The 25,116-nt window shown below is 46.7% G+C and overlaps 1 protein-coding gene across 26 annotated transcripts in view; it reads right to left on the bottom strand.

The window, feature by feature from the left end:
- The window catches only part of CLASP2 (cytoplasmic linker associated protein 2), a 2,039,150-nt gene that overhangs the window by 657,588 nt on the left and 1,356,446 nt on the right, over positions 1-25,116 (bottom strand). For all 26 annotated transcript variants that reach the window (XM_078688301.1, XM_078688302.1, XM_078688307.1 and 23 more), the window contains one exon: positions 17,635-17,805. In XM_078688301.1, the coding sequence (XP_078544427.1) occupies positions 17,635-17,805 (171 nt within the window). The remainder of the gene's footprint in view (positions 1-17,634; positions 17,806-25,116) is intronic.

The following is a 25,116-nucleotide window of genomic DNA, read 5'->3' as shown; positions in this document are numbered from 1 at the left end:
CACAAGGAGCAATGCCTGATGATGAAACATGACACCTGCATGGGTGCATGAGGGCACTTTTTCTAAAAGGAGGATTTCCCTAACCTTGTTTCCCTGTATCATTTTCAACCTATCCTGTGAGATTGTTTCCCACAGACCTTGTAAGCGACTGAATCAGGTCAGCCCACTCTAGCCGTAGGAACTGTTACCCCCTTATGTTTACTCCTTCTCTGCAGGTACCCTTGGTAATGTTATCTCTTTTTCCAGGATCAGTAGCAGCATTCGTGAAAAAAGGGGGTATGGCATGACTCACGCGATAAAAAAGGAGCTAAGAATAGTGGAAAGAGACTATGAGGCATACGCTGTCACCTTATTGGACCACGATGGACTGTTGGACCATGTTGTTTGTAACTGAAACATTATGGGAAATGTGGTTTTTGGTTAAAATGCATTAAAATGGCTGCTTAGAACAAAGTGAAGAAGGCGAAAGCATAATCCTCGCCTCGGAGATCTTAACAAAATTGAAACTTTCTGTTACAAAAGCTAGGACATTTCTCATTCTTTATCCTACTGACTTTACGAAATGGGACCTCTGTCTAAGATGGTACAAAATCTTGCCATTACATTGGACGATCTATGAACGCTCAAGAGGAGAAACTATCAAAATCTACCTTCTACTCCAAGAAAATGGTTTTATGCATATTCGATTTCTATCCAAAAATTCAAGCAATATCATTAATCCTGTTGGATTAAGCTAATCAGACCCCCCAGGATATAGCGGCATGGATTAGCAAATTTAGTGGCACTAATATGGAAATTTAGCGGCACAAATATGGAAATTTAGCGGCATTTTTGCAGCATTTTGTTTTACTCATAATCATTCGTTCTCAGCCTTAAATCAATGGGAACTGTGGTCACTGTGGGTGGTCAGTACCTGTTACTGCATTATGATGGTTTATGTAGGTTTATGATCATTGTGTGTTTCTTTGTATGTATAAGAGAGTGAGTCTGGCAGTCTGTATTTCATTGTGTGCTAGTGTAAGAGCACTTTGTGTTTCTGTGTGTGGAGGTGAGAGGGAATGTAAGGGGTAGTGTGTGTTGTTCGTGGTAATAAGAATGTGTTTGTGTTTTGTCTGTGTGTTTGTAATTCGGCCTGTGAGTTTCTGCCTGGGGGTCAGTTTGTGTATATTGTTAATGTGTATTTCAAGAGGTGGTCAGGCGGTGTTCAGTTTGTCCAGGAGTAGATGTTTGTAGATGTGCCCACGTTTCTAACTGCCGACATCCATTAAGGGGTGTGAAAACACCCAAAGACGTCGGCACCAGCCTCAACAAGCTTTTCTTTGGGAGGTGGGGGGGAGGGGGTAGGTATATTCCGCCCGCCCCCTCCTCACACTGTGATATTGTTCAGTATCAAGGGACCAGGGCTGCAGATCGCCTGCCTGCTCCCAAGCTGCAGCGAGTTCTAGGGATCTAGGAAGGTTTTGCTAGAGGAGAGGAAAGAAATTGGGGCGTTTTGTTATATCTTAACACAGGGGTATTTGCCTACCCAGTATGCCCTACATTTATGCAGCGATCAGAGTGCTGCCGAGGAACCAGGCAGGCACACATCACCTTCCGATTTCGCGGGCACTTTTGTAAAAATCCCGCAATTTTTACAAAAGTGCAGATTTTGCAGGCACTTTTGTAAAAATCGCGGCACTTTTACAAAAGTGCCAATTTCGCGCGAAATCCTGGAGGGTCTGGCTAATGGACGGCACCATAGCATGCCACTCTCAACTATGGAAGGCTACCAAAACTCCAGAACTCAGCAGCAAGACCACTAAATAGATGTAAAGATAGGAACCCACATCTTTCCTACCCTGAAGGCTCTATACTAGTACCAGTTGCAAGACTCTTCTCTTTCAATCTATTATGCATCTGCCACAGAGCGATAAATGGCAAAGCTCCTAAATTCTTGCAAATAAACATCACTAAATAACTCGAAGCTCTTATGTTCCAGTCTAGCACCACGTATAACTATTCAAAACGACCAGAAGAAAACTCAATTGGGGCATCACTTTAACCATACTGGCTCCAAAATTATGGAAATATCTCGAAGTAAAGAGACGAGTCACCAAAATTCACCTTAAAGTGGGAAGAAGCATCAAGAGCTGGTTATTTTCAACACGATTACCAGGAAACATAAGTCTGGCTGTCAGCAAAGAAAAGAGTTAGTCGAAATATCGGCTGCCCTACCCACAAACTGAGGCCAATACAGCAACTGCCTGAGACCAATAAAGAAAACATCAACAGTGTCACTAGACAAACATCTTGCCATTAATATCCCTTCCAACAGAAGATAACAGAAAAACTAATGGATCAATAAAGGCAACCTACCCCTCTAACCTGCCCTTACCTAAATCCCATGATTACTCAACTGGCTGAATGAGCAAAACAGTTTCTTACATGATGTAGATAGCGAGTATGAAACTGAGAATTTTGGCCAAAACTGGATTACATCTTGCACCGAAGGACAGACCTCATCATCATTGGAGGTTCAAGATTATCATTGAAGACAAAAAAATAAACAGCACCTAACTCGAGCAGTGCCTATTGACCCTTTGAAACCATGCATGAAAACAAGCAGGATTTCCATCTACCCTATCAATCTGACCTCGCCGACTCTACCCTTCTTTAATTATCATCTGCCACATCGCTTGGTTCCCACCTTCGGGCTCTATTGGCACCTTTCCTAGTACATAAATAATTTTCAAATTTCCTCCATTGAGACACAAATCTACAACTACAATCCAACTCTCTGATGTAACACACTAATGCACAAGTTACTTACCTTCGGAAACGATATATCTGTAAGAAACAGAAGTTAGTGTTTGATTCCTTACCTTAGAATATCCCCAGGCGTCAGACTGGATCCGGAAAGTTTTGCGTAGCAGTACCCCTGCGCGTCGGTAGGCGTCGTCTGCGGCTCCGCGTCCCTCGTCGGCGCCGGGATGACTTAGACGCCGCCCTCGCGCGCTGATGTCAGTTCTTATACACCGCTTTTTCGTGCCAGAAACGCAGAGCCATGATAAAAACCAACACTGGTGCCATGAAACTAGGGCCCTCAAACGGAATACCTTAACCCTAGATATCGGTTCGCAGAACGGGGAGGATGGGTGGGGCGGTAAGGAATCTAACACTAACTACTGTTTCTTACAGACATATCATTACCGAAGGTAAGTAACTTGTGCATCTGAAAGAAACAGGTTAGTGTTAGATTCCTTACCTTAGAATAGATACCCCAGCAATACCAACCCCGGTGGTGGGTCAGCGAACCAAGACCACACCAGAAAGTCCTGGAGAACGGAACGGCCGAAAAAGCCATTTCTCCGGACTTGGCTGTCCAGGCAGTAGTGTCTAGCGAACGTGTGCAGCGAGGCTCACGTAGCTGCCTGACAGATGTCCTGCAAGGGGACTCCCAGACCCAGGGCAGTAGTAGCTGCCGTGGCCCGAGTGGAATGGGCACGCGGCCCCACAGGAGGCTCCTTTTTAGCCAGTGATTAACAAGCCTTTATGCACAAAACGACCCATCGAGAAATGGTCCATTTGTGCAACGCCCGTCCCTTCTTAGCGCCCACGTAACCAACAAAGAGCTGGTCATCTACCCGGAACTGGCGGTCCAGATAGAATGAGTTCGCACGTTTTGGGTACAGACGGTGGAGCCTCTCTTCCTCTTTCGAGGGATGCGGAGGCAGAAAGAAGGTGGGCAAGGTGATGGACTGCCCGATGTGGAAGACTTTGACTACTTTGAGAAGGAAAGAGGGACGTGTTCTCAAGACAACTTTGTCCGGATGGACAGAAAGGAAAGGAGGCTTAGAAGATAGCGCCTGGAGCTCACTCACCTTTCTGGCATAGGTGATGGCAACCAGGAATGCAGTCTTAAGAGTAAGAAGACGGAGAGGACAATTGTGAAGTGGCTCAAAGGGAGCGCACATCAGATAAGTTAGAACAAGGTTCAAGTCCCAATGAGGCATCACAAAAGGGACAGGAGGAAACATGTGAGTGATGCCCTTCAAGAATCTATTTACAACAGGGGACTTGAAAAGAGAAGGCTGATCAGGTAACCTTAAGAAGGCTGAAATGGCAGAGAGGTAGCCTTTGACAGTGCCCAGAGCAGAGCCCTGCCGGGCAAGAGAAAGAAGAAAGAGGAGAACCTCTGAAAGGGGGGCAGAGAGTGGATTCACAGCCTTTGCTATGCACCATGCCACAAATTTATTCCACCTGTAGGCGTAAACCGTTTTTGTGGAGGGACGCATGGCTGCCAGAATGACATCACAGACTTCAGGAGGCAAGTCAAATGGCCTCAACTGCCGCCGCTCAATCTTCACGCATGGAGGTGGAGGCTTCGACAGGTTCGGGTGGAGGACAGTCCCTTGCTGCTGCGACAGAAGGTCCTCCTGAAGAGGCAGACGAATCGGGGGATCGACTGACATGCTGAGTAGCTCGGGATACCAGTATCTTCGTGCCCAGTCCGGAGCCACCAGGATGACTTGGGCCCGGTCACGCCTGATCTTCTTCAGAACTCTGGGCAGAAGTGGTATAGGCGGAAAGGCGTACAATAGACCGGAGCTCCACTCACGATGAAAAGCGTCTCCGAGCGAGTGCCGCCTTGGAAATTCCAACGCGCAGAACCGATAACATTGCCCATTCTCTTCAGTGGCGAATAGATCTAACCAAGGCTCTCCCCATCTCTGAAAGAGGCTTTGCGCCACGTCCGAGTTCAGACGCCATTCGTGATCCATCATGCACCAGCGGCTGAGTTCGTCCGCCCTGGCGTTCAGAGAACCTGCCAGGTGTTGAACCACCAGGGTGACGCCCTGGTGTTCCAGCCATTGCCAGAGGTGCAGAGCCTCCTGACAAAGGGTCCACGACCCCACCCCGCCCTGTTTGTTGCAGTACCACATGGCGGTGGTGTTGTCCGTGAACACCTGCACTACACTTCCCCAGACAGAGGGTAGGAATGCCTTCAGTGCAAGTCGGAACGCCCACAGCTCCAGAAGGTTGATATGGAGCGGGGACTCCGTTGGACGCGAGAGGCCTCTGATCTCTGCCTCTCCCATGTGGCCCCCCCAGCCCAGGAGACACACATCCGTCACTATTACGTGCTCCGATTGGGGTAGGGAGGGGGATCTGCCACTGACACAATCGCGGTCCGTGAGCCAACACTGCAACTGCCTCGTAGTGCCCTCCGAGATCAGGACGTGGTCGGACAGGTTGCACTGATGCTGGGCCCACTGAAACTTCAGGTCCCACTGCAGAGCCCGCATCCACCACCTGGCGTGATGTACCAGAAGGATGCAGGAGGCCATCAGCCCCAGAAGCCGCAGCGTCAACCTGACCGAGATTTGGGATAAAGGCTGAAAGATCGGAATCAGAGCCTGAATATCCCGAAACCGCTGCTCGGGAGGATACACCCGAAACTGCGCCGAGTCCAGAACCGCTCCGATGAAGAGGAGCTTCTGAGAGGGACACAGGTGTGACTTCGGCACATTGATGGAGAACCCCAGCAGGTGCAGGAGATCGGCCGCAGTCTGGATGTGACTGACGACTGTCTTGGGCGAGCCCGCCTTTAACAACCAGTCGTTGAGATAGGGGAAGACTGACACCCCTTATCTGCGCAGATGAGGTGCGACTACCGCCATCACTTTCGTGAACACCCGAGGGGCGCTGGTAAGGCCGAAGGGGAGCACAGTAAACTGGAAGTGCTCGCGGCCTACCGTTAACCGCAGGTAACGCCGGCAGGACTGGGATGTGAAAATATGCGTCCTGCAAGTCCAAAGATACCATCCAGTCTTCTGAGTCTAGGGCAGCAAGACCTGATCCAAAGTCAGCATCTTGAACTTCTTCTTCCAGAGGAAACGGTTGACGTTCCGCAGGTCCAAGAGAGGGCGTAGGCCCCCTTTGCCCTTCTTGGGAACCAGAAAGTAGTGGGAGTAACAACCACACCCTACTTCTGGCCTAGGAACGCGCCTGATGGCCCCCTTGGCCAAGAGGGCCGTAACTTCCTCTTGCAGAAGTTGCAAGTGATCCCCCGACACGCGGTGGTATTGCGGTGGCATGGCAGGAGGGGTCGCCTCGAAGGGGAGGGAGTAGCCCCTTTGGACGATTTGCAGCACCAACCTGTCCGAAGTAATGGAGCGCCAGTGTAGGAGGTGATGGCGAACCCTGCCCCCCACTGGCGTCACATGGGCCTGAAAGCTCGGACTAGGAAGGCTTTGAGGCGGATGCTGCGGAGGTGGATGTGGACTGGCCTCGCCGCTGTCCCCTGGCACTGCCACGGCGGTTACCACATCCACCGCCGCGTTGGATGTTAGTCTGCAGCCCGTGGCTGGCAGGACGTGAGGGACCCCCCTTTGGCCGGATGTGGCCAAGGGGGGCTCCTTGGCCACGAAAGGAGCGAAAGGCAGAAGTTTGTTGGCGCTGGCCCGACAGGCCCAAGGACTTGGCCGTAGCCCTGGTGTCCTTGAAACGCTCAAGCGCACTGTCTGCCTTGTCGCCAAAGAGGCTGCAGCCATCAAACTCCATGTCCATGAGGGAATTCTGGACATCAGCCAAAAAGTTGGCGGACCTCAGCCAGGCGTGGCAGCGAATCGGCACCGTCGTAGAAATCGCCCTGCCCAGCGAGTCCGTGGTATCCAGCCCACATCGGATATAGTGCTGTGCTGCATCCCGCCCTTCCGCAAGGGCTTGAGCGAGTTTGACCCGGGCCTCCTCCGGGCAAGCTGACAGCACGTCCGCAACCGTGTCCCACAGAGAGTGGGTATAACGGCCCAAAAGGCAAGCGGTGTTGACAGACCGCAACCCCACACTAAGAGAGAACAGCTTCTTACCGAACTGTTCATACCTTTTGGATTCCCGATCAGGTGGAGCAGTCAGGAATGTGGTCTGGGAGTTAGAGCCGGGATTACCAGGCTCTTGGGGTGGGGTGGGTGGACAGGAAGCTAGGGTCGCCCGGGGCCGGGCGGTGGCGCCTGGCCACGCTCGGATCTACAGGCGGACCTGTAGCGGGCCTGGACCAAGTGCCCAACGGAACGTCAGAAAGGGCCTCATTAAACGGCAGTAGAGGCTCCGAAGAGCTTGCCATTGGTTTAAGGACCTCGGTGAGGAGGTTAGTCCTCACGGCCGCGACGGGGAGCTCAAGACCCAAGGCCTTGGCCGCCCTCGTCAGCACCACGCTGTAAGCAGCCCCCTCCTCTGTAGCCACGGTAGGAGGGGAGACAAAGCCAGTATCGGGCGAAGTATCCAAACCACTGGCCTTCCCTAGATCCACTGCCCAATCCTGATACGACTGGCACTCCCATGCCAGAGGGTCCTAGACCCCTCCCAATCCTCCTCGTCTCCCATCTCCTGATAGTCAGGTGCAAAGGATGGGACCGGATCATAGAAGAATTGCTCTTCTCTCTGCGTTGAATGCGGCGTCGAGCGACGCCGTATCCGGACTGAGGGAAGGACCGAGGATGAGGTCGTCCGGGTATGGCGTCGGGGGCGACACCCTGGGGGTCGGCGCCGGCGGAGGGGTAGTAAGGTCGACCAGCGGCGACCCGTATCCGGACCCAGTGGGGCCCTGCGGCGTCGGGACCGAAGTCGCCAACGGTGCCGGGGCCGAAGCACCAGACAGTGCCGGGGCCGAAGCCCCCGGCCCGCTCTGGCTCCCAGTCGGGGCCGCGGGGCCCAAAGGCACCACAGCGGTACCCGACGGAGGAGAGAGCGACCTCATGGCCTTGAGGAAGGCATCGATCTCCTCCAGCGTCGCGTTCAGCCCAGGGACCGGCGAGTATGGGGCTGGGCAGCGGCGCCTGTGGGTGGTGTCGCCCGAAACCCCGGCCGCATCGCGCGGGCGTCGGGGGGAGTCGGAAGAGCGACGTCGTCTCTTCGACTTCTTGTACCTCTTACCTGAGGAATTGAGCCTGACGAATGGTGTCGACTCGCCGAGCTGCGATGACTGTGGCCCCGCGACCAGTCCTTCGACCTCCTCCTTGACCTGGACCGTGAACGGCACGGGGCCGACTGCCGGAGCTCGAGGCTCTTACGGGACCGCTCCCGCCTATCCTTCGACGTCAAGGCCCGACAGTCAGGGCACGACTTGTCGTCATTGTCGGCCCCAATGCAATACAGGCACCGGCGATGGGGGTCGGTAAACGACATCAGTCGGTTGCAATCGGCACAGGGCTTGAACCCGGGCATCCCTACCGACTCGAAACAGGATCAAACAGATCGAAAAAAGTTAGTCAAAAAGTGACTAAGGAGTACTGCTTTTTCCGGATCTACGCTTGCTGGCGCGGAAAATAGAAGAACTGACGTCAGTGCGCGAGGGCGGCGTCTAAGTACTCCGACAACGTCTTCCCGGCGCCAACGACGACGACGACGGATGCCGAGCCGCAGAGGACAACTACCGACGCGCAGGGGTACTGCTACGCAAAACTTTCCGGATCCAGTCTGACGCCTGGGGATATTCTAAGGTAAGGAATCTAACACTAACCTGTTTCTTTCAGATCACTACAGTCATACATTTCTAAATTCATAAACTCAGATTATTATCTTTAAACCATTCCAAAAATAATTAATTTTAAGCACAAATAATCTTGTAAAGCATCCCAAGGTAACTTCTTGATAATACTAACACATTAGCAATCTTTAACATTAGCTCTAAAGAACAAGTTAATTACCTTTGGCAACGCATTATCTGGTAGAGACAGGATCTTGCAGCAGATTCCTTACTTTAGAATCCTCCCCCAGGCCCAAGACTGGATCCAGAAGTGTTTTCCAAAGCATGTCCGTGCTTCGGAAGAGGGGACAACGTGGCTCCGTATCAACACCATCCTGCGATGTGACAACGACTGAGTCCATACAACTCCGATGAACTGACTTCAGTTTCTTCCTTGACAATTTTCCAAGCTCAAAACGAGGAGCCACATATAGAACCTGACTATTGAAACAATGTGCTTAAATGAAAGACATCTTTCTGTCAAAAGGCACTGAACATAATTCAGCATGTGTATATCAGACCGAAAACATTGAGATGAAAGAGGACCCTGTCTCAAATAAAGACTGAGTTCTCATAATGTGAAGTCTCGTAATTAAATAATAGAGACCAAAGAAGACTCAGTTTGCAAAGTGGGGAGAATGGGAGGGGCGTAAAGAATCTGCAGCTAGATTCTCTCTCTTACAGATAATGCATTACCAAAGTTAGTAAAATGTTCATCTGATAGAGATATCTAGCTGCAGATTCCTTACTTTAGATTCAAATACTAAAAGCATACTATCACCTGAAGAGGGTCTGCAAACTGAGACCCGTACATGTCGCTGACTAGAACAAAAGAACCTGAGAAAAAGACCGGACCTCCATAATAATGTAGGTGAGCAAAAACATGCTTTACAATTTAAAAAACTCTGAGGAAGAACCACAGATAAGTAAAGTCTCGAGTCATTAAAAAAGCATGGGAATAAAATTATCCATGTTAGCATGGCAACTGCGGTAGAAGCCAACCAACAAGATGAATAGAAAACTATTTGCATCCCTAAAGGGATCTGAAATCATGCATGTTCAGAGCATAAGCACTGCGCAAGGGACCGCAGTAAGAAAGGTCATAAAGACAAAGAAGGCATGGGAGGAACGTTACCCAAGATAGTAGGAGAATGTGCCAAATAACTTATATCCAGACTCAAACAACATGTTCGATACATGTGAGATACGGAACAGCAGGTGATGCCACAGAGGAAAACATCTGTGCTATATAGAGTACAACTCAAGCCAGACCCGGACTGTAACAGCAAAAGAGTTCCATCACACATGGGCAAAGCTTAAGAAAGCTTTATAAAACAAATTGTAGAAGACAACATACATAATATGTGTATTCGTAAAGCGCATGTTCATCGCAAGGGTACCTTGCCAGTGAATAACAGATGTTTAATGTTACCCAACTAAAAGGTACTTATGTTATTGTTCTCAGAATGATAAAAGGCTGAGTTGCCGAGATATGAACCTGTGACCAAAAGGGTAAACACAGGCCCCTACAGTGGAAGTACAGTCCACTGTGCCACCAGACAATAGCAAATAGTGGCATAGAAGCAGTCATATCCCTAGAGAGATAATACAAAGACCGCAAGGATATCTCCAAGAAATACTCTTGACATAATAAATAAATAACCACCTATGTATAGACAAGAGAAAATATGACACACAGAAATAAAGTAAAGCCGAATATTCAGCCAGACAATGTGGACATAACAGTATGGAAACCATAGAGGCTATCAAACCGCGTAGTAAAGCAACAGCCCTCCAAAAAAGACCGCATACTGCAAATTGCCTGAGACAGCATAAGCAAGCAATAGAGTAGAGAGTTTAATAAGACAAAGTATGAATAAGAAACATTGAAGATTAATGGAACCTTCAGGTTAGTATGTGATCTTACAATATGAATAGAGACTCATCTACAGATGATGTAGAAAAAAAAACCTCATGCTGAAACTAAATTGTAAATGATTCTATAATAAAAGAATCTGAGCAATCTATAACATAAAAATCAATATGTATATGCTATCTACCGATCACACTTCGCAAAGTGCGAATCTAAATACAACAACTAGAGTTAGGTAAATGATGAAAAGATTTGTCCCCTAGAAGAGCAACGAGCCAGTAAGAAAAAAATAAAAGGCTTCTAAAAAAACGAAGAAGCTATGAGGCAAACATCTACTCTCCTCATGGCCACGTGTTGGAATACCTTCAGAGAGAAGAAAAGGTACATCATTACAGAGAAATTAACTTCCGAAAGAAGAAATATTTAGCAATAACGCAAAGCATTATACCAAACCCAAAAGAGTTAAGATTATTGAGTACCCTTCATAATAGAAGGAATAGAATTGAAGGAGAGACATTTCTCCCTGGAGACCAATAACAGCATGACTGGAGGTACAAATATCAAAAGTACCTAGCAAGGGGTATCAAACTTCACGAATGTATGATATTGTATGTCAGAAAAATAATCTGACGCACAGGGTGGAACTCGGTACCCTCAAATGAGGGTTTCAGAGTGCACTAGCTGAGAATCCCAACTCCGCATATATTTTTAGAAATGCTCACATAGCATACAAAAAATACTCCACATAGAGTCCGGAACATACCATGAAGGTTTCAACGCTTGAGCCTGCGCTCTTCTGCAGTGTACAGGAAACTGCAAGACCTGTTTAACAGTTATCAATCAAAAGCCAAACACAAATAAACAGCTGAAAATTGTCAACGACAAATCTGAAGGAGAAATGAACGACTTGTGCAGCTAGCAGTAAAAGTAATCCAGAAAGCCACGTATTGTGGAATATAGTGTAAAGAACACAACGGTACTGCCGAATAAATACACTACTATAATCATAACCTACAAAAGTAAGGGTCAGGTAAAAACGTGTTAAGAATTGCAAGGTTAGTTAAAAAAAACCTCCTGCAATAAACAGAAACACCACACCGGTTGCAAGTAGAAGAAAACGTATTGCAACCCAGTGAGGAATAAACACTTCTGTCTACTCAAGTCAGCAAGCAGATTCTTAAAAGATATCTCTAAGTGCCTTTATCACATCGTACAACTCTAAATCGTTGCAAAGCCGTATCAGCATGTACACCAGGTATATATACACCATCAAACAGCATATCTTTCAGGCTATTCTGCACAGGGTCTGAAAACCCAGACTGACACTGCCAGGCATGTCTGTGAAGGCAACTGACTGACCCATAGCTCTACCCACGGAATCAGTGATGTCCATACCACATTTTATGGTGAATTACGTTGCCTCTCGGCTTTCGTGCACCAACTCTAGCAGTCTAGGTTTGGCTTCCTCTGGGAGAGAGGGTAGCAAACTCTCCATTGAGTCCCATAACACATGGGAAAACCTGCAGACGATACATGTAGAATTCAAAGCCCATAATGCTGCACTAACAGAAGAGAAAATATTCCTCCCACAACTTTCCAACCATCTGAACTCAGTGCTTGGTGGAGCCAGAGGGAGGACATTTGGGTAAGCAGAGGCTATAGCTACTTGCACAACTAGACCTGTTGTGGAGCGATATTTTAAGAGACAATCCAGATCCCCAGGGGTGGGCTGATATATGGGATATAGCCCTGTCTATAGGCATTCCTGTTACCGGCCTTGCCCAAGCCCCAAGCAATATGTAGTGGAGAGTCTCATTATAAGGAAGTAACCGTAGTTAGGAACATTCAGCAAAGGGTCTGTGGACAATTCCACTGAAGTGAGCTAGCAATCTAGGACAAGAGCTGCCCTCCTTAGTACCGCAGCATAAGAGGAACTCACCTCTGCTGCCATACAAGGTGGAGAAAGTTAATCTGAATCTGGTCAGTCAGCCACTTTTCCTCCAAAGGGAGGCCAGACAGTATTGTCCAAAGGGTATTGACACCCTATATTCTCCCATTCACCTGCCAAACTGTGCATTCCCGTGGGAAGAGCAGAAACAGACTGTATTGGGGCAGATGAAGAGATGCCTAAAGCAGACGGCTTCATCAGCGCCACATCTGTCTCTGTGCAGTGATGTGTCGACATTGGGAAGAGTACTTGGTGCAACGTCAATTGGCGCCACTGACGTCATGGGCTAATCCGACTCCGACACCAAAGGTGAAGACCCCCAAGGGCTGCGTATCAGCACTGCCTCTAATCCAATAACTGATCTAGAGGGCCCGAAATCTACGATGGATCGCACACCGCTAGACTCTCCTCCGGATCGCCCCTAAGCACTCTGGTATGTGAAGAGCGTGTGGTTTGAAGAGTTGAAACAAAGTTCGTAAGTGGTTCACCAAAGTTGGTGCATTAACCATAATGCCTCGGGGGTGAACGCGCTGGTAGGAGGAGCAGCGTGCGACCATATGGATTTTCTGTTTATTTGTCCCTTGAGCCTGTTCGAGCTGACGAGCTAATGGTTACGCAACTGCGCGCCGCGAGAGGTATCAAGACCTGAGAACACTTTTGGCAGCCTACGCAGCAGCCCCATACACACGCCTATTCCCTGCTGATGAGAGGTAACAACCTCGAAACACATGGCCAGCACAACGGTGGATATACTCAACATTTTTCTAAAAGCGCACACGCTGGAACAAACTGCATTAACCATAATGCCCCGGGGGTGAACCCGCTGGTAGGAGGAGCAGTGTGCGACCATATGGATTTTCTGTTTATTAAGGCTCCCTTGAGCCTGTTCGAGCTGACGAGCTGATGGTTACACAACTGCGCGCCGCGAGAGGTATCAAGACCTGAGAACATTTTTGGCAGCCTACGCAGCAGCCCCATACACACGCCTATTCCCTGCTGATGAGAGGTAACGACATCGAAACACATGTCCAGGGATGGCCAGCACAACGGTGGATATACTCAACATTTTTCTGAAAGGGCACACGCTGGAACAAACTGCATTAACCATAATGCCCCGGGGGTGAACGCGCTGGTAGGAGGAGCAGTGTGCGACCATATGGATTTTCTGTTTATTAAGGCTCCCTTGAGCCTGTTCGAGCTGACGAGCTCATGGTTACGCAACTGCGCACCGCGAGAGGTATCAAGACCTGAGAACACTTTTGGCAGCCTACGCAGCAGCCCCATACACACGCCTATTCCCTGCTGATGAGAGGTAACGACCTCCAAACACATGGCCAGCACAACGGTGGATATACTCAACATTTTTCTGAAAGCGCACACGCTGGAACAAACTGCATTAACCATAATGTCCAGGAGGTGAACCCGCTGGTAGGAGGAGCAGTGTGCGACCATATGGATTTTCGGATCTAGAGGGCCCGACTGGCACAAAGGGCGAACCCACCGACGAGGATCTAGTCGGGGCACCTCTCACAACCTTGGGGCTAGGAAGCACATCAGAGGGGAATTGAAGCCCAAATACTTTAAGCAGGGAAATGTAATAGTCCTGCAATTGGTCTAGTGTCGCCTCGGCTCCAGGATATTTAGGGAGGCACGGGGTGGACTCTAGAGAACGCCCCACAACCGAAGGTTGGGAGACAGCATCAGAAACGTACTTACATTTCGACCGCTGGTGCTTTGGAGCCTCCATCGACGCCTCCTCACCCGAACGGCTCCTCGACTGGTCTCTGGACTTAGACTAGGACAGTCGATGTTGCGTTGCCTCAGAAAGTCGTAATACCAGAAGATACATTCGACGCTCTCTCAGCGCCTTCGGCCGGAGACGCTGACTGGAACCACATTCCTACGAGTCATGGTGATCTCCCAGGCACCACAAACAGAGGGTATGAGGATCTCTGACCAACATCTGTCTATCACAGATCAACAGAGTTTAAACCCTGAAGATCCAGCAAAAAGCACACTATTTCTCACACTAAATGTGGAGTTGTGCCAAAAAAATGGCCCCTAACCACTCTGAATCCATGTTACAAGCACGGAATAGAAGGAACTGATTTTAGCACCATGGCGAGAGGATTATATGGACTGTCAACATCGCGTGATGATGTCGATACGGAGTCACAGAGTGCCCTTTTGCAAAGCATGGATGTGCTGCGGAAAAACTTTTCAGCTCCAGTCTCGCGCCTGAGCGATGTTCCTAAAGAAAGGAATCTGCAGCTAGATGTCTCCATCAGATTCTAGCATGAGCTTTAAATCTACAAACATCCTAGACTAATGCATGAAATGCCTTTCATCTCAACTAATTAAGCAACTAAATAACTATTAACCCTGAGCTTCCTGGAGTAGTGTGACATCCCCCAAAAAACACCCCAGTGCCTCAAAGGGGTAGCATGCACTATATAAATGCAGCTACAATTTAATACAATAGAACACATTGCCTTGAAATCCTTGACTTTTACATTTTTGTAATGTCCATATAAAATTGGTTTTGATATCAACCTATTAAGGGGAAGGAATGTTATACAATTTTGAAAAGGGAACAATTATATAACCAGGAATACTGTTAGATTGACTTACTGCACATTTTTATATTATTTGTGGGGACAATTTTCAACATGTTAACAGTGTACACTGGGTCACGCAACAACTCATCACTTGGTGGGGCAGACTAGAGACCATCAAGATGATGATTACACCACTAGTAAATTACTTAATTACCATGCTCCCCTTGATGCTATCCCAAGACTTTCATAATAGGTTGGACAAAATGATTAACAATTTCATTTGGAAAGGGAAAAAAGCACGTATCAGCCTAAAAAAATTGAGATTAGATAAACCCATCGGTGGAGTCAATCTCCCAGATTTTAAGAGATATCAAATAGCCTTTCTAGCGAAACAGGGATCCTACTGGCTGTCCCCCCCAGTGGATTATACACCGGTGTGGCTGGACATCGAAAAAGCGCTCCTGGAGGGCATTCCTCCCATCTCGATCTTATCAATGAATGCGAATCAACTCCCGTGCTCGAAACCCATATTCACTAACACCAAAATAGCTTTACTAAGAATAGATAAACTGCTAGAATCATCGATAAGAAAATCTAGGTGGGAAGTGATTTGGAAAAACCCCTCAATAACTTACAAAAGTAAACCATTATTCAACCCAACCTGGATTGAGAAAGGAATTATTTTCCCCCACCAACTCTATGAGAATGGCTATCCTCTGCCCTTTACAAAAATCCAATCGACCTTCGGGTTAGATAGTTCCGACTTTTACATATTCCTTAACATCAAAACTGCTCTTACAAAAGCGGGATTGACATCCAAACAACCGGCTCTTCCATCACTCCTCTCCTCCTTAAATAAAATCGGCCACCAGGTCTCGAGACTGTACAAACTCTTGAGCCCACAAGCATCCATGCTAAATGCCAAAACAACACAGTTCTGGTCGTCATTCGCCTCCTTCTCCATCTCAGAGCTGGAGTGGTCCGCGGCGTGGAAAGCTTGCACGAGCCATACAATTAGCCCTACATTATCACAAACCAAATTCTGGCTCATGCATAAAGTCTTCTGGACACCGTCCCGCCTATACGCACACAAACTTAGCCCTGACGCCTTTTGCTGGAACTGCAAGAGGGCTGAAGGAGACCTGGACCACCTCATCCTCCATTACTGCGTCGCAACGTTTTGGGATAGGGTATTTGACTTCATCCGCAAAGTATTTAATATATCACCTGCCAAAGAACTACCCTATCTTGTTTTCGGCTTTACAAAGGAGAACCAAATCCCAGAAACCGACAGGGCCCTCCTTGACCTCCTCCTCACGGCGGCCGTGAAAGTCATTCTAACCAATTGGAAAAACACAAGGAAGGCAAGCTTTGCCTGTTGGCTAAACTGGGTGATTAACCTTCGAGGGGCTGACAACATCTCTCTGCAAAACACACCAGGACGCCCTTCACATAGGAAACTTTGGAACTCACTAGATATATATTTCAAAACCCATAAACCTCCGTGATTACCCACGCCGCATCGTGGAGTTCCACCCTACTTCGCACATCTCTTATCGTACACTTTTCCTCTTACCTCTTACATCTATCCTTTGCTCTCTCTCCTTACTCTGCTCCTATTCCTCCTACCTACTTCATTTCCTTCCATTCCCTACTGTATTCTATCATCTCAGGTGCCCGGCCTAGAAGGCTTCACGGCTGATTGCCACAATACCTTAGAGACCGCCTCCAGCACTATGAACATCATCGAGGGACCTATAGCCTTTCTAGGCGAATACTCACGCTATATCTTCTTTGCATAATATAAAATGTCATGTAAGGATTATATGTACATTGCTACTTCTGTTTTGTATGCTACTAAACCCTGAAATTTCCAATAAAAATTTTTGAAATAAAAAAAAAAAAAAATGCAGCTTTTGATATTTTATAGTATTCTTTTGACTTGTCTACCCATAGACTGAAATTGCACATAACCAGGATCATCTTTTATTGGCCTTTAACAGAAGAGTCAGTTCAAGGTGTTCATGTGGTTTAATTTTACTTCTGTAATGTACACCCCTAATACATTAATTTACCAAAAGCAGTTTAAAGGACAGGATTCTCAAACACAGTAATGAATGGCAATTTGCATTAAATCATAAGTCCATCTAACTTTGAAAGTTCATACAAAAGTCATTTCAAGAAACAAGCAAGAGCACTGATGGTTCAGAGAAACCTATATTAGCTCAAGCACAATAAAAAGTAAGGAAAAGGTTTAAAATGTTCAACGTCTCAGTTTGATAAGAGAATGAGAATGACAGAAAAAAGTAGCTACCTGTGGTCTTACATGACTGATAGAAATGCATGCACCAACATGTCATAACCACTCAAAATTCATCTTGGTAAATTCCATACTACGGGTTTTTAGCATGTTGGCTTACATGTGAAAGAGAACAACCACGTGCAAAACTATTTCTAAAAGAGGATCACCCATATTTAGATTTAGTTTCAAACTGTAATGAAAATCACTTTCAGTCATCCCAGGTTTTCAATCCACCATCAATGCAAGCTAGGGCTTATTCTTACAGATGTGTAAGGGAGGAACATCTAAACTACAAATTCCCAAATTTCTGCGCTAGCTAGAAATCCTTGACTGGGAGAAGTAGACCCTCATAACAGTCAGTTGGCAGCAATAACCCTATTTAATGCCCCATATTTTCTTAAACAATGTTTCAAAGCATGAACTACAATCCTATTGTTTGATAGTTCTTACCCACAGACAGACGAGATGGACTGGCCTCTCTGCTGCACCCTTGACTTCGCGGAATCTTGCTACGTTTTTGTGCTGATGGTGGAGTCCCCAATATTCTCTGGACCCCACTGTTCATTGTGGAGAGAGCTGTGGTTGTCAAAACTCTGCCTGGAGATCCTGATCGGCTGCCCGCTGCATATAAAGAAATAAAAAGGAAATAAAAAAATGTTACAGTCACAAGGAACGAATGAATGAGCTATAATAAAGGGTTGAATGGTTCAACATAATTTTTTACATTTGCATATGGCAATCAAAGTTATTTTGTGTGCTCGTACAGAAACCACAAACCTGGCATTTCAACAAGCCCTAATGGTGCACAACGCAGTTAGTCACTCTTCGTCTATATCCCATCACCATAACAAATGTCCTAGAATTACTAAACCACTGCCACACTGGCAACCGGCAGCATTTCATCATGTGTGAAGAATTTGGAAGGACACATTTAATCTTTTGGATATATTGTCCAAGAACGAGTCATGTGTTTTAATACATGAACACCCCAACAATCAAATAGCTGATTACTACATTGATCATGTCTGTGAAGGAAGTAAAGTACTCGCTAAGCCGACCTGTGGTCTTTAGACATTACTGGGCACAGACACTTGAGAGAACTAAAAACTAGGTGACATCCACCAGGCACCATTGAAGGGAAGTTACAATATGTGATAGAATGGAGAAGACTACAAACATGGAAAGAATGGCATAATCTCATTGGTGATCTATATGAAGGCGGAACACTGAAGGTAAATTTGACAAATGGGACAATATGCACAACTATTGAGAAAGAATTGTAATTAACGTAAAAGAAAAAGACTGGGTGCAGGCTGAAAGACGCATCCTTTTCAATAGGTCTGTGACTGTATAAGAATATAAGAAAAATATCATGCCAATCATAAACATAGCAAGAGACTGGAACCTAGAACATGCCCTTGATACGTGGCCATTAGGCTTTTCCCCAAGAGTAGAAAATGCACCCGCGAACAGGTAGACCTCCCACAAGTATCAACTAAAAGCCAACTGGTGAGGACTTGGAAAGAGACAAAGGGACCTTAGTTGACAGCATGGAAAAGAGAAGTAGCCAGATGGTTGTACAATGAGGCAGCACTACTACATAGGGAAACCAAGAAAGGAATGAGAAAACCGAACTATATTTAAAAAATACACACACAGACAATAAAACACTATTATCAAGAAAATTTCATATATATACTATGTAGCGGGCCAAAGAGAAGTACAGCCTTCTCAGAATCCGTGCAGGGGATTGTGTACTTGACTCTAGGGAGTGGCTAGCAGAAGTCTCTCATTAACAAAAGGAAAATGCTACTTACCAGTATGCGATTCAAAAGGGGGTGGTAATGGACAGAGTATCTGAATTAAGCAGAACACTCCTACCCAGTCAAAAGATCAGGGCTTGATCCATCACCGTTTTTTAGCTCACTGGTTTGGTCTGCCCTGTTCCCATGATGCACTGGGCCAGGGACAGACTAATTTGCATATAGCCAGGTTCTGAACTGGGATGGTGCAGTGAGCTAAAAAACGGTGATGGATAAAGCCCTGATCTGTTGACTGGGTAGGAGTGTTCTGATTAACTCAGATACTCTGTCCATCACCACCCCCTTTTTGAAATTACTTACCAGTATGCATCTGTTCTTGGCATGTAGAGCTAGAGTTACACACTGCGCATAGATCGCCACCTAGTGTTGGGCCCGGATGTTTGCAGTTTGTTTTTGTCCTGAAAAGTCCTTTGGAAGTCACAAGATAGGTGACTCCTCCTTTGGACCACATTGTGCATGGGCATCGGCTCCATCCTCAGATTGTTTTTCGCCATTAGCGAAATGATGAAGCTTTGCAAGAAAAGGAAGGATGTCCATGTAAGCTGTATCTAATTAAGATAATACTGGAACAGACAAGGGTAGCCGGGGAGGCGGGTGGGCGTGTGTAATTCTGCAGCTCTACATGCCAAGAACAGATGCATACTGGTAAGTAGCATTTTCCGTTCGAGGCATATGAGCTGCAGATTACACACTGCGCATATATTGTATAGCAGTACCCACTCTTAGCGGCGACCACCCCTATCTGTTGCAGTAGTTTGAAATAATGTTTTGAGAACAGCCTGGCCCACATTAGCTTCTTGTTTGGTTTGCACATCTACACATTAGTGTTTTGTGAATGAGTGCAGTGTAGACCATGTAGCTGCTCTGCAGATGTCATCTAGGGGAATGTTCCCTAAAAATGCCATTGAAGCCCCTATTTTCCTTGTAGAGTGGGCTTTAGGAGGAACAGATAACGAACGTTTAGCTTTGTGGTAACAAATCTGTATGCATTTGACAATCCATCTAGCTATCCCAGATTTTGAAATGGGATTACCCTTATGTTGTGGTGAGAAAGACACAAAAAGTTGTTTGGTCTTACGAAAGGGTTGTGTTCTCTCGATGTAGTATAGCAATGCTCTTTTGACATCTAGGGTATGAAGAGCTCTTTCTGCTACAGTCTGTGGCTGCGAGAAGAAAACGGGTACGTCCACAGATTGATTGAGGTGGAAGGGAGAAATGACTTTGGGCAGGAATTTGGGATTAGTACGGAGAACGACCTTATTATGATGCATTTGCAAGAAGGGTTCTTGAATGGTTAGTGCTTGTACTTCCCTAACTCTCCGCAGAGAAGTAATAGCTACTAGGAACGCAACCTTCCATGTTAAAAATTGTAGTACACATTTATGTAAGGGTTCGAAGGGAGGTCCCATTAGCCGTGTGAGAACAATGTTTAAATTCCACACAGGTGAAGGTGGTACTCTGGGAGGAATTATTCTCTTAAGGCCTTCCATAAAGGCTTTAATAGCAGGCACTCTGAACAGAGATAGATGCTGTCTGTTTTGCAGATATGCTGCTACTGCAGCAAGATCCAGTCTAATAGATGTATAGGCTAAGTATCCTATGATGTGTTGAATAGACACGTCTAGGGGATTAATAGTGTTGCTGTGAAAATATAATACAAAGCGTTTCCACTTAGCTGCATAACAAGCTCTAGTGGTTGGACGTCTAGCTTATTTTATGACATTCATGCAGTCTGGAGGAAGGTTAAGATATCCAAACTCTAAGACCTCAGGAGCCAAATCGCTGGGTTGAGCTGAGCTGGGTCCGGGTGCTTGATCTCTCCATGGTTCTGTGTTAAATGGTGAGGAGACAGGTATAATTTTTGGTGCGGTACTACAGACAGTTGAAGCAGTGTGGTGTACCACGGCTGTCTGGCCCACGTTGGAGCAACTAGGATGAGGGTCAGAGAATGCTGCTGTAGTTTGCATACTACTAGTGGCATGAGTGGTAGAGGTGGGAAAGCGTACGCAAATCTGTTTGACCAGTTCATCCATATTGCATTGCCTTTGGACAGTGGGTGTGGATATCTGGCGGCGAAGCTTGGGCATTTGGCGTTTTCGTGGGTGGCAAAGAGGTCTATCGGAGGTTGTACACACATCTGAAGGAATAGTTGAAGAACTTGCATATGAAGTTCCCACTCGTGGATCTGTTGTGTCTGACGACTTAACAGATCTGCTATGGTATTTTGTACTCCTGGGGCATGCTGCGCTAGAAGGAATATGTTTTGAGGTATAGCCCAATGTCACATGTCCTGTGCTAGTTGAGAGAGTTGCAGGGAGTGTGTTCCGCCCTGTTTCTGTATGTAATACATGGCTGTCATGTTGTCTGTGCGGACTAACATAGCTTTGTTTGATACTTGCTTTTGGAAAGCTTTCAGTGCTAGGAATATAGCTAATAACTCCAGGTGATTGATATAGAGTAACTTTTGTTGTGGTGTCCACCTGCCTTGCATGGTTTGTTGCAGTAGGTGGGCTCCCCAGCCGGAGAGCGATGCATTCGCTGTCAAGACTATTTGAGGAACTGGCTGTCGGAATGGTCGCCCTTTGGAAAGGTTTTTGGTGTTCCACCACTGCAGAGAGCGATGAGTCCGACCGTCTAGCAACACTAGGTCTGTTAATTGACCTTGAGCCTGGTTCAATTGACGTGGTAAGAACTCTTGAAGAGGACGCATTTGAAGTCTTGCATGGGGCACTATGAAAATGCAAGAGGCCATCATCCCTATGAGTTGCATGAACACTCGTGCTGCAAGGGAGTGTTGAGGCTTAAATTTTGTGAGAAGAGCTTGCATGCTGGTTATCCTTGTGGGATAAGCTAGCGCTGTTGAAGTGTTTATTGTGGCACCGAGGTACTCTTGTACTTTGGATGGTTGCAGATGAGACTTGGTGTTGAGGACCCGAGCCGTGACATGATCTTTAAATACCTCTGTTGCATGCTTAATGACCCCTTTAAGCATTGGCAAAATGGCAGTGGACCTTTGTGTGTTATCAAAAGTGTCCAATAGGAAATCTTCCTCCACAGTATCGGTGTGCAAGTCAACCCCATGGTACTGGGCAGCTCTCTGGACTAGTAGGTTAAAACCTAAAAAACGAAGGAAAAAAAACAACATTTTTTTGCCCCGCGGGGCCCTTTTATGGCCCCCACATCAAACCTAGGGGGTCAGGGGGGGGCTACCCTGCCCCCTTTTGGTCATTTCCCCCTTTGTTTTTGCCACCTCTTGTGTCTCGATCCTACCGACACACAAGATGTCGGCCGCTCCGGACTGTTTGGAATGTTTACAGACACCCGAGAGCCAATAAGCTTTCCGCTCGCGAACTCGCGTAGGGAGCTGGTACGCGCCCCGGTGCGCGTACCGGGGCGCGCATATAGATATATATATATTTTTTAACCCAAATTACTCAAAATCCACTGGAGCACATATCTTGAGACATAGCAAAGGCACATCGGGCTACCAGCCCCTACAATATTGCCAAGTTTGGTGGAAATCCATTCAGCCGTTCGGGCTAAAAGTGAGTCCAACCGCCCTATGGAAATTAACATGGGGAAAACACGTTTTGGGACCCCCCTTTTATCTCGGCCCCCGCTTGACGAATCCCCCCCAAACTTTCAGGGAAGGAGCGGAGCGGAACTGGCCTGGCCATTTTCTTGGAGAAATTCAGCCAATTCCGTCCATCAACGCCAAAGTTATTCCCAATAGAATGTTGCGGATTTCCTATGGAAACTAGGTCCTAACTATAACTACCTACTGGCGACAAATCATAACAGGATGGCGCTTGGGACCCACTTAGGGCATTAACGAAATCGCTTCATGGACTACAAATCCCAGTATGCATAACATTAACCCACGCACTTAGCGTCTTGATTGGAGAGTGAAAGAACCAATAAAATCACTCATGCATTTTGAATATTTTGAAGCGTCCTTGTGCGCCATCTACATGCTAATTGCCTCTGAGGAAGCGGCGGAAAGCCGTGAAACGCGTGAGGCAGCACGAAAATTACCGGAAAAAATGCAAGCTGATATTTACGAAAAGCCGGAGGGTGAGGCAAACTGTTGTGTGCTTCCCTGAGCTCCCTGGGCATTTTGTGTTCCACATATATATATATATATATATATATATATATATACATATATATATATATATATATATATTCTTGAGAAAACCTGATTATATTAAAGAAAGGGACACATTCCTATGTCTATCTACAAAGGAAAATAAAGGCAGAACCCAGATTAGAAATATGTAAAGGACTGTGGTGAACTAGTAATACCAACAGGGATTTACAACAGTTAAATGAAGAAATGTGTAATGAGAAGATTAAATAACCAACCCCAGGAAAGAGAAAATTCAGAACAGGGAGAACAAGGTTAAAGAACAAGTTACTTACCGTTGGTAATGCATTATCTAGTAGAGACTCTCTAGCTGCAGATTCCTTACCTTTGAATTTCCCAGGGTTCAGGCTGGATCTGGAAACTTTTGCTGAGCAATAACCCTTGCGCGCGCCGTCGTGTGGTTCCATTCGGCTTTGCGTGATGTAGTCGATGTCATGAGCGTCTGTTATGACGGCGCAATACCTATATAGGCACCACCCAGGCAAGCGGACATCAGTATTTTTCTTTTTTTCCACACTAGAAGCGCAGAGCCACAAAGTAATTGACATAGTTGATGCAAAACTGAACCGGAGAGTAACCCTAGCTATATAACATTATTCCGCACAGCGGGGAGGCATGGGCGAGGCTTAACTAGAGTCTCTACCAGATAATGCATTATCGAAGGTAAGTAACTTGTCAATCTGATACTTCTAGTTGCAGATTCCTTACCTTTGAAATATATACCCAAGCCATACCATCCCGGCAGTGGGTTGCGGACCAATACCTCAAACTAGGAAGTCCTGCAGGACTGAACGGGAAAAATGCGGACTTGATTGTTCAGGCAGCAATGTTTGCAAACAGTTGCAAAGATGCCCAAAATGCTGCCTGACAAATGCCTAGGACTGAGACACGCAGAGCAAAGGCATTATTCATAACCTTTTCCCCGGTGGAATGGGCTTTTAATCCCTCACTGGTTGCTTCTTTGCCAAGGCATAGCAGATCTTAATGCAGAGAACGACCCAGCGAGAAATGGTCCTTTTCTGCACTGCCCTTCCCTTCTTAGTTCCCACGTACCCTTTCAAAGAGTTGGTCATCCTCCTTGAACTCTTAAGTGCAGTCAAGGTAGAACCACAACGCTCTCTTTGGGTCCAGTAGATGGAGACGCACCTCTTTCTTAGAGGGCAAAGAAGGTGGGAAATATGATGATTTGACCCAGATGGAATGAGCTCAAAACTTTTGGCAAAAAGCGAAGCACCACTTTGTCTGGAAAGGGAGGTGAGCGAGATGACGCTTGCAACTCACTCAACCTCCGGGCAGATGTAATCGTCACTAAGAAAGCTATTTGATGGTCAACAACCGGAGGGGAAAATTGTGTAAAGACTCAAAGGGAGCAAACATCAGGTAGGTGAGGACCAAATTAAAGTCCCACTGTGGCATAAAAAAGGGCGTGGGAGGAAACAAGTGATCCAGCCCTTTTAGAATTCTACGTACAATAGGAGACAAAGAGAGAAGGCTGTTCTGGCAGCCGCAAAAAAGCAGACAGAGCAGAAAGGTAACCCTTCAAAATTCCCAAAGCAGAACCCTGCTGGGCAAGGGCAAAATGAACAAAAGAACAGTTGAAAGGGATGCAGAAAGAGGGTCAATAGACCTTCCTGTATAGCATAATACAAATATCTGCCAACAGCAGGCGTATACCGTCTTAGTGGAGAGCCACCTGGCCACCAAAATAACGTTGCATACTTCAGGAAGACGGTCAAAAGCCATCAACTGCCACCGCTCAATCTTCACGCACGGGAGGCGCAGAGTTGACAGGTTTGGGTGGAGGACCCTCCCCTGTAGCTGTGACAGAATATCTTCCCGAAGGGGCAGCCTGATTGGAGGATCTGTGCTAATTTTCAGAAGCTCTGGATACCAGATTCTCCTCGCCCAGTCCAGAGCCACATAAATGACTTGGGCCCAGTCGCTCCCGATCTTCTTCAGAAC

The sequence above is a fragment of the Lissotriton helveticus genome, chromosome 4_1 (genome assembly GCF_964261635.1).
Source record: "Lissotriton helveticus chromosome 4_1, aLisHel1.1, whole genome shotgun sequence".
In the NCBI taxonomy this organism is placed as follows: Eukaryota; Metazoa; Chordata; class Amphibia; order Caudata; family Salamandridae; genus Lissotriton; species Lissotriton helveticus.
The sequence above is the reverse complement of the archived record's forward strand: the minus strand, read 5'-3'. Positions and strand labels throughout refer to the sequence as shown.